Genomic DNA, 13,343 nt, shown 5'->3' on the forward strand with positions numbered 1-13,343 from the left:
CAGATTTACACATTTTTTGTTTTTTACTCTAGTGCAATACTTCTGCAGCTGAAACATCTGTAAAGAATTGGAATATATCACACATGCAAAATTTTCATTATAATAAGGAATTAAAAAAAGAATAATATTTTTAAGTATTTCTGAGCTTACTTCTAGGTTTTAGATCAAATGTGATACTGATCACAGTTTCACAGCATTACAGTATTTACACATACATTTCAAAAGTGAAATGTATGACATGATGTAAATAATTGTATTTTATCCCTTCTAATGATACATATAACATACTGATTACTTATTGGTATTTTGATTCATCATGTATAACTCAGAGCATGCCTTGCCCTATGACATTCATTTTTAAGTAAGCATATACCTGGACATGTTTTTTTATTTATGTGTTTTTAACTTAAGGATTTTTAACTCTTTGTGTTAAATTCCTGAAAGGGAGGAAATTGACATTTCTGCTGCAGCAAAAAACACAAAAAAAAAAACACCAGTCCCCAGTTGTGAAAACACTACGTTATGTTTCGGTTCAATGAACACAAATAATAGTTTAATTGGCACACAGTAGTGAGTTGTCAACAACGTTTTGCCAACATAAGTCATACTCATGGTGCAATAAAAACACTGGGAATGACACGTTCTGCTTTGCTTTTAGCTCTGCGTCAAATTAGTAGGGGTGTCACAATACAATCCACACCCATCTTTTTAAGATACAACTTTATTTTGAAATTCACAAGGCATGAGTCTTTAGTGAGCAGGTGATCTGTTATTTTCATTAGTATTTCATTAGTATAGTAGAAGAATGCTACTTTTGATTTTAATGCCTGATGCCTGTAAGAGCTTAGGAATAAAATTGTCAAATCACATTAGTTTTTTTTATGAGTTGATAACTATGTAAATAATAGTGTTAGATGGGTAGATTACGATCATAGACCTGTGAATTGAATTTAAACGAAATCGTATCTTTCCAGACGTGATATCGGCAAACGTTGTGTCATCATCTAAAGAAATCGATATAACATCTAATTACGATAAAGCTGGTGATTTACCTCCCCAGAAATTAGGTGAAAACAGGTACTACAAAGTACTTTTCAGAGCCTATTACTATCATTGTGCAGAATGTGTTATCCATACGCAAAAATCACCTAACTTACGATAAAAGGTTGTTTTCTACATTGAACAAAAACGACATATTCCCTCGTTAATACCCACTATCAACTGCTAACCTCACATTAAACTTATATCTATGCTCACATTTTGAAAATCTAATCATTAACCCTTGTTTCTTGTCTCCCTGATGAGGATTGTTGTCTTTTGAAAGCCTCTGTTCCCCTTTCTCCTCCCTATTCCTTTTTTTTATACCCCCATCTGTCCTCCCACTAATCAAAGCCCATGCTCTGGGGGCCTGTGAAGAACACAAAGTGGTCACAAAGAGAGAGAGAGAGAGAGAAAGGCAGATTTTGCACAGAAGAAATAGAAAATCAATGTATTCCTGACAGGGAAGGAGTAAATAGTCTGTCTAGATCTTTTCAGAGCTTCTCTTCTCCTCAAAGCATGCACACCATCCAAAGTGAGAAACACACTTAACCCCACAGGCAGACGGAGAACCAAAGACACAGAACGTGGTAGATTTTGTGGACAAGAAGAGAGAAAGGATGCCCTTTAGCAAGTCAGCGCTGAAACAATGCAACAATTGTCCAGTCTCCCTCTACTCTCGATCTAAGAGGAGAATAGAAACCAGGAGGGACACAATACGAAAGGAAAACGAGGAGGGGAAAAAAAAAAAAAGAAGCAATTCCCACCTGCATCTTTTCCAGCATATCGAAGAAATCTGCAGACTGAAACAGAAAGAAAATCGATTACAAGACTTGTTAAGCAGCTATAAAGGCTAGTAAGCTCCACTTAGAGAGGCACAACACATTCCCAGCGGCCGACGGGATTGCAGGTTGGTGCATCAGCCGAGTCGTTGCTTCTCTGCCGTACCTAATTCACACCTCACACAGGTGTTTCAGCACCGCGCGACAGACCCGACGGGCTGAATTTAAAGGTCCCCCTCTGATAGCGCGCGTGTGCGGGCGTAAACAGGGCTCTCCAACTCTACGGTGTCAGGAGGGGCAGGGAAGGGCAGCAGGCTCTCACACCCCCTGAACACAGTCTGATAAGGAGCCATTTCCTCTGAAGGCAAGCACGCCCACGGACACACACATCTCACACAAACAGAAGGGTGCCGGAGTGCTTCTGCACGTCCCCAGGCATGGAGGGCGGGGAGGGAGGGGCCGCCACCCTCCCCTACACAGAAGAGCTGTGAAGGTGATAATGCTCTACACGTTTAGGTGTTTACATTCGGCTGCACTCATAATGTGCAGAGGCAGGCGAGAGTGGGGCGCACGTGTACACGCTCACACATAAGGCAGATGTTGTTCCCCGACGCCCGCTTAAACTTCCTGGTTGAGTAAAAATAGGTTCTAGGAAGATTTGTACAAAAGTAGGGTGACACTTCCTGAAGTTGTTCTTCGTGAAATTGTTTGAACTGTAGCAACTAAGCTACTGACGCCCGGGCGTAGTTCAATAGCTGAACTGTTTAAATGGTTTAGTTTCAGCCATCAAAGATCGAATCTTAAGCGGTGCTCTTACAAAGCGTAATTATCACCACCTCCAGTGCCAACACACACACAAGCGCAAACAGAGCTCTTATCAAACTGTTAATATTAACCACTGAAGGGTGCTCTGCAGGGCCGTGGCTAAACTTGGAAACAGCCAGACAAAAAAATAAAAAAATGTATTCTCTATCTTATAGGAAGCGATGACAGTGGTGTTAGCTCCTCTTTCACACACTGTAGGAATATAGGGGGCCTTGCAAATGTTTTGTTGAACCATTAGAACCTGATATTTTACTGGGATTTTCTGGCCTTAAAAGTTCATCATTCTGATGTGGAGAAAAAAAAGTAAACCTAAAAACGTATTTATCTATTTATTGTTTTACAAAAAAAAAATAAAATAAAAATCCCCCTGGAATATGTGACACACATTTTTTTTTTTTATCCAGCCCCACTGAATTGATACTTTGTAAAATAAAAATGCTATCAACATTTTTCTTTGCAAACTAGCAGACAGTCAGTCAGAATGGACAGAGAGTGCCTGTGAATAGCAGCCGTTTCATTAGATTTAGGCCATTACCCTGTGTTTAGCACCATGCATCTTCCTGTCACATCTGTGCAACTTCCTTCTCTGGATCTCTGCAGCCCCCCCTAGAGTTGCCTCTTGGCTACATCACTCATTAATGCCCCCCTGGCCTGACCTGTCAGAGCTTGGCAGCTAGTAAAAAAAAAAAAGTAATACTATGCATCATTTTTCTTCCACCGTATAAGTAACTGTTCATTAGTGTTGGTCCATCACCTAAGAGCCCCATGAAGTACACCGAGGTTTGTGGTTGTGTGACAAAATGTGACAAAGCTTGAGGATCCATCTTTTCCAAGGGACTGTAGGCCATGCAGTGTTTGGGCACTAAAAGTTGTGTGAGAATTAGTTTATTAACTCTTTGGTTGCAAACTTTGAGTTACCAGCCAGAATGACTTACAGCACGTGTATTCAAGACACAGTTTAGCGCCGGAATTACCCATAATGCAGCGCTTTTCTATAATCATAACAGCCAAGATGACAACCGCAACGGAGCGATGTTTTAATGATGCCCTTTATTACGTCCTGATTGAGTTGGATGTACCTTTAAAACTCTCTAAGAGCTAAAACAGAGCGTGTTGCTTGGAGTTTGCGTCACAGCCGCAGTTCTCTGATTGGTTCTAACCTGTTTCCGCTGACCCTGTTAGTCCCGCCTTTGAAATCAAGCTCTACCAGCTGCTTTCTGGACTAATATGCCATGTTTATGGCGTAAAGCAGTCTGGCTGGCCAAGCTAATGAGTTATCTCAGAAGTATTTGAGAGGAATTGTTGGAGTAGACTCCATGCTCAGTTTCCAGCTTTATCCCCTTCAGTAAGCAGAGCATAAAGCCGACTGTCTGTGTTTACGCCTTGCTGTCAATCTAAAGCGTCCCTGAATAGCTCTCGTTTTCCCCTTGCTGCCCTGTTCTCTGTTATCTCAGTGTCTTATCATGCTAATTTGTCCTCAATTTGCCTTTTTTCCACAAACCTTTTCACTTCTGGCTTTTCTTTCTCTGTCTCTCTCTCCAGCCAAGGCAACATCTGCATCCCGTATCTCCCATGGCAACCTGAAGAGGATACCAAAGGCAGGCTGGCAGCAGATTAAACTGGCAGCTCGGCCTCCACAACCGATTGACTGACTGGCTCGTAGGCTGATAAAATTCACACATATTCATGTTAAGCCATGGACATTATTGGCCACGAAATTGAAGGAAACCATGAAAAGTCAAAGATTGGGATAACAATCTCCCCACCCGGGCCATTTTATCAGCAAGATTAGGGGATATGCTGCAGAGTTTTTCAGGCAAATGAATTCAAAGGTTAAAGGCAGCAGCTACAGGTTCATGATATATGGGAGGTATTTTGATCTGTCCTATCTGAAAAGGTAGTTAAATTTTTTGAAGAGAGGTTCTATTAAAGGGGTATTAGCAGTTATCATCAGCGGATAACTCTCTTGGTGTCCTCATTTAGTATAAATCCAGATTAGTTTGATCCAGGAACTGAAGCTAATAGCTAATCTGAGAAGAACCAAGAGTAGAGCGGACATCTTAAACCTTAGCTCTTACAGAGTTCTGCACCGAGTTGGTAATGTAGCTTCCTTATTCTCAACAGCAAGCAGGAGGTGCCGAGTCCCCATTGACTGTACATGCATAAGTGCAACTGATGGATATGTTTGTTCTTTTTCTACGCTGATAGTGTGCCCCATCTTTCTGACGTTGCCCCAGGCAACTTACACATTAAAAACCACCTCTGAGCTTCAGTGTAAATAACCACCTAATGCAAATGTGTCTTCGGATGAAAGATTCATAAGAGGCATTTGCATAAACCCCCATGATTTTTTTTTTAGGTTAGAGTTGTTTCAAACAGTAATAGTTTACCTTCCACCACCTGATCTCAGTTTATACTCAGTGAAGACACAAATACAGTACGTAGGTAAAATTATAACTTTTTGACAGAACCTCACCACGATAACCACGAGCTATCCCTTTAACGCTTCATCAAAAGACAAAAAATATTATCTGCTCAGGAACATCTACCCCTGCTGACTACCTGAATGCTACAGCTAGACTCGGGAACTGAAAAACTCAATACGAGAATGAAGATCTAAACGATTAGATTCCTAAACAAGCCCTAGATCAACACAGTGCCGTTACAGTGAGGATTTGCACCTGTAACAGAGAGCGCAGTTTTGGCTTGTTTATAGAAATGCTGCTTTACATGTAAGTAAAGCAGCAGGACATAAAACTGAGAAAGGTACCTCCGAATCGTTCAATCTATTGAAGATTTTCTAAGTTTTTATTAATTATTATTCTGCTCTGGTGTGTCTGATTACTCCTAGAGCTCAATTTCTCATGTTTACACTTAATGCATTTATCGAATATTTGGAAACAATGACTTATATTAACGCGATATCAGATGTGGTCAGCAGGCTTTGTTTGGAAGTTTAACAGAAATCTGTAACAATATTACTGCATTTCCTGCATCTTGCCTACATTTGATGCCGTCGGTATAAACTCTAGACTCGCAGCTTTCGAGAGCTATACAGAGTTTAAATCGCCCAGCCGATCACTTTGATCTGCAAACGTTAGTTATTAATCTGAGTTTATTGGCAATCTCTCTTAGGAGTCTCTACAGGCATTCAAGTCAGACTTACCACGCCGGCAGGACTTGAAACATTGTCTTTGCTCCTTTTCCCATGTGCTCTCATTTTCCACCTCTGCTCTCCATTTCATCTATCCTCTGTTTTGCCTCAGCAGCTGAAGCTCCAACAGGAAAATCAAGTCAGGCGAGTAACTGAACGATTTGCAAAAGCAGAACAAGTCAGCCCAGTGTGTTTGGCACACCCGGCGGCAGGAGCTACGTGGGACAGGTTTACAGTGTGCTGTGTCACCTTGAGTATCTCAAAGGGGAAATTATTTATTTATAGAATTACGCATGTTGTGCATCATCACGAGGAGTAAAAGTACCTGGAGCACAGGAAGTTGTGGCACAACTTTAATGTCAATATTAATAAGATTAAAGTCAATAATATTTTCTTTTGAAATGAATGACTGAGTCTGCCCAGCACCGTTGCACTGCAATAGCAATAAATAAGCACGTTGTTTATTTTGGGTAAACATCGACTCATTCACAACTGGTGCTTTAACCAGAGCTAAACAAATATAGCATGATTAATCAACGCTGGAGCACATAACATTCAAATTAGTTTATGACAAATAACTAAGATGTAGATCGTATGCCTCAACATAGCCTGTCCTTTTCAAGAATGGAACGATGATACAATGAACAATTTCACTCAATTTTAAAGACATGGAAATTTGAATTTACTGGGAATTTTCTCTAATTAATATGGGGTTAAAGTTACATATACAGTTTACATTAGGATATCCTATAACCACCGGTGTGTTTTCCTTCCATTTTTTCCACATCAGCTGTGCATTAGAACATCATTACTCAGCATTTTGAAGCAGGTTTGTCCTGTTTAAACCTCTGCCTGCTGTGCTCCTTACTGCTGAAGTCAGAGTGAACACCATGGCGAGACTGAAGGAGCAGTCTGTGGTGTTTCAGAAAGACTTTATCAGCTTATGAATGTAGGAAGGTAGGAAGGTATTTTGAGGGGTCTCAAAAGAATCTCAAATCAGCCATTCTGATGTGTGAAAAATAGTCAATCAAAACAACTGCCAACATGGACAACTCTGGACAACTTCATCCTAGGAGCAGATTGCAAGAAGCTAAAAGTAGTCTCCAAAAACTCATCTGGGTCTTCCAGATGTTGATATGAAACAACATGCTTGTACAACCAGAAAGGACCTGCATGTCTTGCAGAGAGAAAACCCTTTCTTTTTTTATAAAAAATGTGAATGCTACATTTAGAGACTGACCAGGATTCTGGAGAAATATTCTTTTGACAATGTATTTAATTTGGGCACCAGAAGAAAGGACATGTTTAGGCATAAAACATATAGAGCATTCCAGCCAAAAGGTGGCCCAATGCTTCCTCAGTAGGAATACGCATTTTTGTTGATATTTCTTGGTTTTACCTGTGGTCTACTTGTTATTTAATTCATTACTTTTCTATACTGTAGTTACATAAAACATATTGGACATGTTTATTTCAACATGTCTTTTGAAAGAACTGAATAATAAATTCTTTTAATTGACCTTCTCAGTCGCATGCTTCTCTAATTTCTTGAAGCTATTAGTGTTGATAACTAATGACATTAGTTTTCTCATGCTGTACATTTGTTCTTTGCTGCTGCTACACCTGAAGTTCCCCACTGTGAAGCATCCAATTATATTTCTATGTTATTTTTATGCTATTTAATGAGGGCTCCGCATTTTTTCCAGATGACTCTATATACATCCACATTTGCAAGAGGATAAATGTCCCTTAGCAATTTATAGGGAAACCACATATCCTCTGTAGCCGTAAAGAAGGTTCTGGCACAGTTGTTGTATTTGGGGTCATTGTCTCATTTTAGATCCCAAAGATTCCTACCATCTACTTGTTGAGTGTGAGAAAAGTATGATGATTTGGAGATAGTTCTCCCTTATTGTTTTGCAGAGTTTGTGTGGTGAACAACCACTGGCGGTGAAACAGACCCTCACCACAACTTGTAGGTATTTGCAAGCTTCAGTCAAACTTGAAATTTGGCACCGGCATGTCTTTCTTTGGTAGAAGCCTCTCAGTCTTTGTTGAATTTCTTCTATGGCATGATCTATTGCATCAAAATGTATTTTGTATGAATATAGCAAGCTAATGTTAATCTTCTGGAATTTTCCCAACGACAACCCTAATAAATAGTTGTGGACGATGCTTAAAAGAAAGGTCTGTGGCAGGAAATTTGGATGGACCAATTCTGCTTAGAAATGTGATCTACTCAGAATTATACCAGGATCCTGTTGATGGGCACCAAAAGGGTGTGATGTCTCTGAAACGATGGGTGTTTGCCTAGATTTTACACAGTATGGGCAAGAGAAGAGAACATCCACAATCTAAGTGCGCAATAAAATGCAGTTTTATAAAGTCATGGAAGTTATTTGTATATTCATACCACCCCAAAGTGAACCAGGTAAATAAATCATTCAAAGACCCACAATAATATGACATTCATGCCAGTGATAATTGTATGGACTTTGCCTTGATACATTAATCAAAACGTCACTCAAATAGCTGTCTCTACACTCTGTCTGTGTAAAATTCTTCCTTTTCTTGCAGTATCAATGTTACTGTTTATTAAATTTGGGCGGGACCTGAGTTATTGTACATTATTGTGTACATTATTCTAATTTTTAGAGTTGGTGTTTATGGGACTTAGGAAGCGTTTTGCACCATATTTGCACTTTATTACATCAGCATCTATGCAGTGTATGAAAGCTCCGAAATACATTTAGTTGTTATATTTATCATTACAATGAAAAATAAAGTACTCATTAATTAATTGGTTGAATGATTAATTGGTTGATTGATTGATTGATTGATTGATTGATTGATTGATTGATTGATTGATTGATATGCACAGAAACTTCTGAGCGACGATGTGGAGGAAGAATAATTCGTCCACATATGGCAGCTGGGTAAATGTGTCCATTCATCAACTAAGTATTAACCCAGACTGATCTCATTCTGACCAACGTCAATGAGTCCTAATCAGTTTGCTTGTGATTGGTGGGATGTTTCAAGTAAAAGGTAAGTAATCTTTGTGGTACTATTCTAAGTAATGTTTAAAGGCGACATATCATGCTTTTAATGCCTTCCTTTTCACATTTAATTCATTTAGTTGTGGTTTACGTAAAATGTAACTGCAATGCTTTGATCTGAATTCCTCGTTATTGTTGCCACACACCCCTTTCGGCCATTTTAATAGTATGCTGGGGGAACGGTGTCATGAAGTGTGTTGGTTCATACACTGAACAACACAACATTTTCACCTATTCATTTGTAGCTTCAGCATCCCTGAGCTTGGACAGCAAAATCACAGTTCCCCAGCAAATGCTGTGATGTAATTGTTAATTTTTTGTAAAAGAGAAGAGAGAAAACTGAAAGGACTAAAATATATGATCCCAAACAGAATATAAATATATCTTTACGACACCTGGACAGACTACATTCAACTTTTCTGGAACTATAAAGGGAAACGTTGATCATTTTGCATTATATGTCCCCTTTAAGGTAGTTAAAGTGTATACATTGAAACAAATGCATGTTATTCTTCAGTACTAGAGCACAAGAGTAAACATAATGGATTCCACCACTTCATCTCTGTGCAGTTAACTTTATTTATCTTTGTTCACTTACCGCTGAACTTGAAACGCATCCTTTAACCACTCCACTACAGGAGAAAACACTGATGCTTGGCAGTGATATTGAAGCTTTGTCGAGAAACTTGATAAATTAGTTGATACAATTTACCTCAGCATATTTCATTAACTGCCTGAAAAAGAGGCCCAATGTTTTTGAACAGCAGCAATGAATTTCATGTATATAGTCATTATAGGCACTTCCTAACATGTCAAGCTTTGCTATTAAAGCTTTCTAGCTCATAGCTGAATTGCTGATTGCCAGCTCATAATTATCACAAATCAACCACACATCAAGCATAAAAGTGATGTTTTCTGGCTTGGTTATATGTTCCTTTCACATGCTACACGTTTCCTCGCACTTGAAGCCTTTTTTTTTTCTTTTCTGTCAGCCACTCTGGACAATCTCCCTTTGTGTTGTCTTCACCTAATCAGGAATGATAGTGCACTTCAAGGTCAACATACTGAAAAAGCGTCCCTCTTACAGAAGCTGTCATCCGTTTCCCGTGTAAATGTCCTGCCTTTTATTACTTTGGAGGGGGAAAAAAACACACTCTTCTGTGGCTTTTCAAAGAAGAAAATAGTGTGATATGAGTTATATATGCCGGAAAGTCATCACTATCTGATGAATAGTAAAAAGTGTTCGCTTTCTGTGCGGCTCTGTAATGTGTCATAACGCTAGTCAGTGTGGCAGCTCCTTTAATCTGATATTCAAGGTGCAGTTGAACTCCACATTTCCCTGTGATATTCTTGCACTTTGGATCCTATGGCAGCACAGTTTCACCGAAAATATACGGTCAAGATACCATCAGTCTCAGAGTAAAGCCTTCAACCGTGTTCCTCTTCACTGCACCATGACTCAGGTCATCCAGAAGGAAGATCTGACTGCAGTCCTTCCTTTTAAATGGAGAACAGAGCTCTGTCCAAATGCTCTAGTAGATATGATAAACTTGAGTATGTTACCATTTTTTTTATGTAGGTAAGAACTGAAAAACAGTATTAAACCTAATTGCTTTCGTTTAAAACAAAATAGCAAAATGTTTCCTATCACTACAAAAACAATCGAAGCATACTGATAAGTACAGGTATATTAATGCTATGTATGACAATTAATTATTGCTATTTTGATTCTGATACGATTTTAACTGTATTTTACAAGTAAATACTCTTGTTGTACAAATAATAAACCTTTTTACTAGTCTGTTCTGTATAGGGTAACACTGAGGTGAAACAAGCTGATAGTAGCCAGTCAATTAGCTGGGCTATCCGCTGTGGTAGGCCTCCTGTAATCTGCTGCCTAAAGGGGCCTAGTCATGCACTATGACTTTACAAATTTCTATACAAGTATCTCACTCTGGTTGCTTACAAAGGTTTTCCAATGAAATGATTGCCCGCTGTCGGCTTATTATATTTTATTCCTGTGTTTACACTATGTTTTTGTTCTATTTGTTAGTAAATTAAGCATTTTTGTACATATTTACCATAACAAGACCACGTGACTGGAAGTAGGATATTGTGCATGCCTGCAATGAGTAAACCTGGAGAAGCAATGGAGCTGAGCGCGTCAGCAACAGCCAATGGAGATGCGAAGAGAAAGAGGAAAAGTCCAAGATCAAGTCTGAAAAAGCACATAAAAATATTTGATGCCAAGAGGGCTTAGACATAAGTAGCGCTGAACTGTCACTTTAATGCGAGGCACTGTAGGACGGTCTACTGGCTCTTACAGTAGCTGTATCAATTATAGCCATCTTACTTTCTGATAGTCTGCTATACTGCCGCCAGATGGCTCAACAATGTTTATGTCTGCTGATCACACCCGGTGCAAAGATCTTTTCAAAAAGGACAAAGAAAACATTATCAGGAAGAACGATTAGCGTATATTGTTTTACTTGAATTGAATAGTTGAATGTTTTTGTATAGTTCTAGTGTGTGACAAGGCCCTTTAACAGACATGCTGCTTAAATGTGGTTTCCATGGCTGTTCGTGTTTTTTATAAAGACGGATTTTCAAACAAATACATTTCCATTTTTTGTCAGGAAAAAGTGTAGTAGGAACCTTTCAGACAAATGTCCAGCTGTGCAAAGCTACAAATACAGGAGAAGCAGAACTGTGTTTCTCTGTACAGCAAGATGTTTACAGGTATGCATGCATTTACAGTATGATTGCATATAGGAATCAGCCATATCTGCTATATGTTACCTGCTAAAGGGCAACGAATGAAGATTAGCTGTCTTGCTAACTTTAACTGAAAATCTGAAGTAGTAATAACAGCACTAAGGAAATTTTGAGCTGTCTGGCAGCCAGAACTGTTCAAAATGTTGACACCAGACACTGAACAATTTCTATTTAGAAGCAAAACTATGCATAAAATTGGTTAATTTTGAGAAACACAAGAAGGATACTCTGTAAACCCCAAAGAAACAGTGTTGTTTCATGCATTCTGCCAAACAAATGGTAAGCTGAGGCAGAGTTGCACAAAATAGGTTCAAAAGTCACTAAAGGCTAGAAGGCTTGGGAAAAAAGGGCTGGAACGCTTGTTGGAAGAAACAAAGACGAACTGGCATGGAAGGAAGAGAACAGACTGATTAAATACACACAGGAGGAGATGATTGAGAGCAGGTGTGTTCAATCAGGCTGGCTGAGTACAGGCAGCTAAAGGGGGGGGGGGGGGGGGGTTACACAGTATGGTTGTTACACAGAAAATATAATACCTGTACATAGCCTACCCAAGCATTTCCAAGGGCGATGTTTGTTCGTGTCATACCTTCATGCTGGGTGGGGCGGTGCGAGGTGGTGAGGGGGGACATTCTCCCAGAGGGACGTTGGTGATGTTCAGCAGTTCCTGTTTCCTAGAAACACAAAGACAAAGGGAAGAAGGCACACCTTTAATTTATTCATATCTGTGGTTGACAAAACGTTCACAGGGTCATCCGTCTGTGTTCTGCGTTCCTCTTTAGATCAGGCAGCTTAAAAATGGGACCATCACCTAAGTGTGAAAACCAGCAGTGCCTGAAAAGGCCTCTGACAACGAGCTAGTCTGCGTTGGTCTTCGTGTTTCATTGTTCAACAACGAACAAAAAAAGCCCTGTTTTTCTTTCTGTTTACATTCTGAGTTCATTTGCTACTTTGTGTTTACCTGAAACGTTGATCCGTGAATTTGCAGTGTTTGGCTTCAGATAAGGACATCATTTGGAGAACTGTGATCAAGTTCTTTGAACGTTTATGGAGCTCTTTGAAATGTGCTGTTTTGACGTGACAAACTTAAGCTGAGCACAGCTCTCCTTGGTGTAATCAATCACTACTCTGTTTGGTGGCAAAAGCTCTACAAAGGACAAACCGGGACAAACTATGCGTATTTTATGCAGTCCCAGCATAAACTTCAAAGGTAAAATCTTCTGCTCTCTGCTGGGTGTTCACAGACATGATCCAGGATGCTATGTCAACTATGTGCTATGTCCACCTTCCCTGAATGAAGATTATAAATATACTATGCATACTTTTCACTAGAGATGTCCTCAAAATGCATATCACGGAGGATGTTTTCCTTAAATATTGTGTTTTATGAAGGAGGATGGCACACGTCGGTGATGTAAATGGCTGCTTCCATAGCAACCACCGTAGCATCGTTACTGCCTCTCGTCTTTCTGAGAACGCACTGAAATCTTCAGCAAAAGTAATAAGGGAAATATTGTCTACCTACCGTTAATGAAGATTATAAATATATTATGCATACTTTTCACTGATGTCATCAAAATGCATATAAACGCAGTTGTTTAGTTTAAATGTTTGCCTTTCCACATAAGGTACGGGAAACGGCAGCCATGTTTTTTCTTCGTTGGGCGAAACTTGATAGTCACATGACCTGGTTGCTAGACAATGTAAATG

General features: G+C 39.4%; 1 protein-coding gene across 16 annotated transcripts in view; it reads right to left on the reverse strand.

Annotated features, from left to right (window-relative positions):
- The window catches only part of rap1gap2a (RAP1 GTPase activating protein 2a), a 123,327-nt gene that overhangs the window by 16,702 nt on the left and 93,282 nt on the right, over positions 1-13,343 (reverse strand). For 10 of the 16 annotated variants that reach the window (XM_021308757.2, XM_036149433.1, XM_036149431.1 and 7 more), the window contains 2 exons: positions 12,223-12,307; positions 1,806-1,841 (listed from right to left, as the gene is read on the reverse strand). In XM_021308757.2, the coding sequence (XP_021164432.2) occupies positions 1,806-1,841; positions 12,223-12,307 (121 nt within the window). Of the gene's footprint in view, positions 1-1,805; positions 1,842-1,986; positions 2,212-5,811; positions 5,916-12,222; positions 12,308-13,343 lie in introns of those variants that run through there. The other 6 variants (XM_021308762.2, XM_021308761.2, XM_036149440.1 and 3 more) reach the window with 3 other exon arrangements.

This window comes from Fundulus heteroclitus, chromosome 18 (assembly GCF_011125445.2).
Source record: "Fundulus heteroclitus isolate FHET01 chromosome 18, MU-UCD_Fhet_4.1, whole genome shotgun sequence".
Classification (NCBI taxonomy): Eukaryota; Metazoa; Chordata; class Actinopteri; order Cyprinodontiformes; family Fundulidae; genus Fundulus; species Fundulus heteroclitus.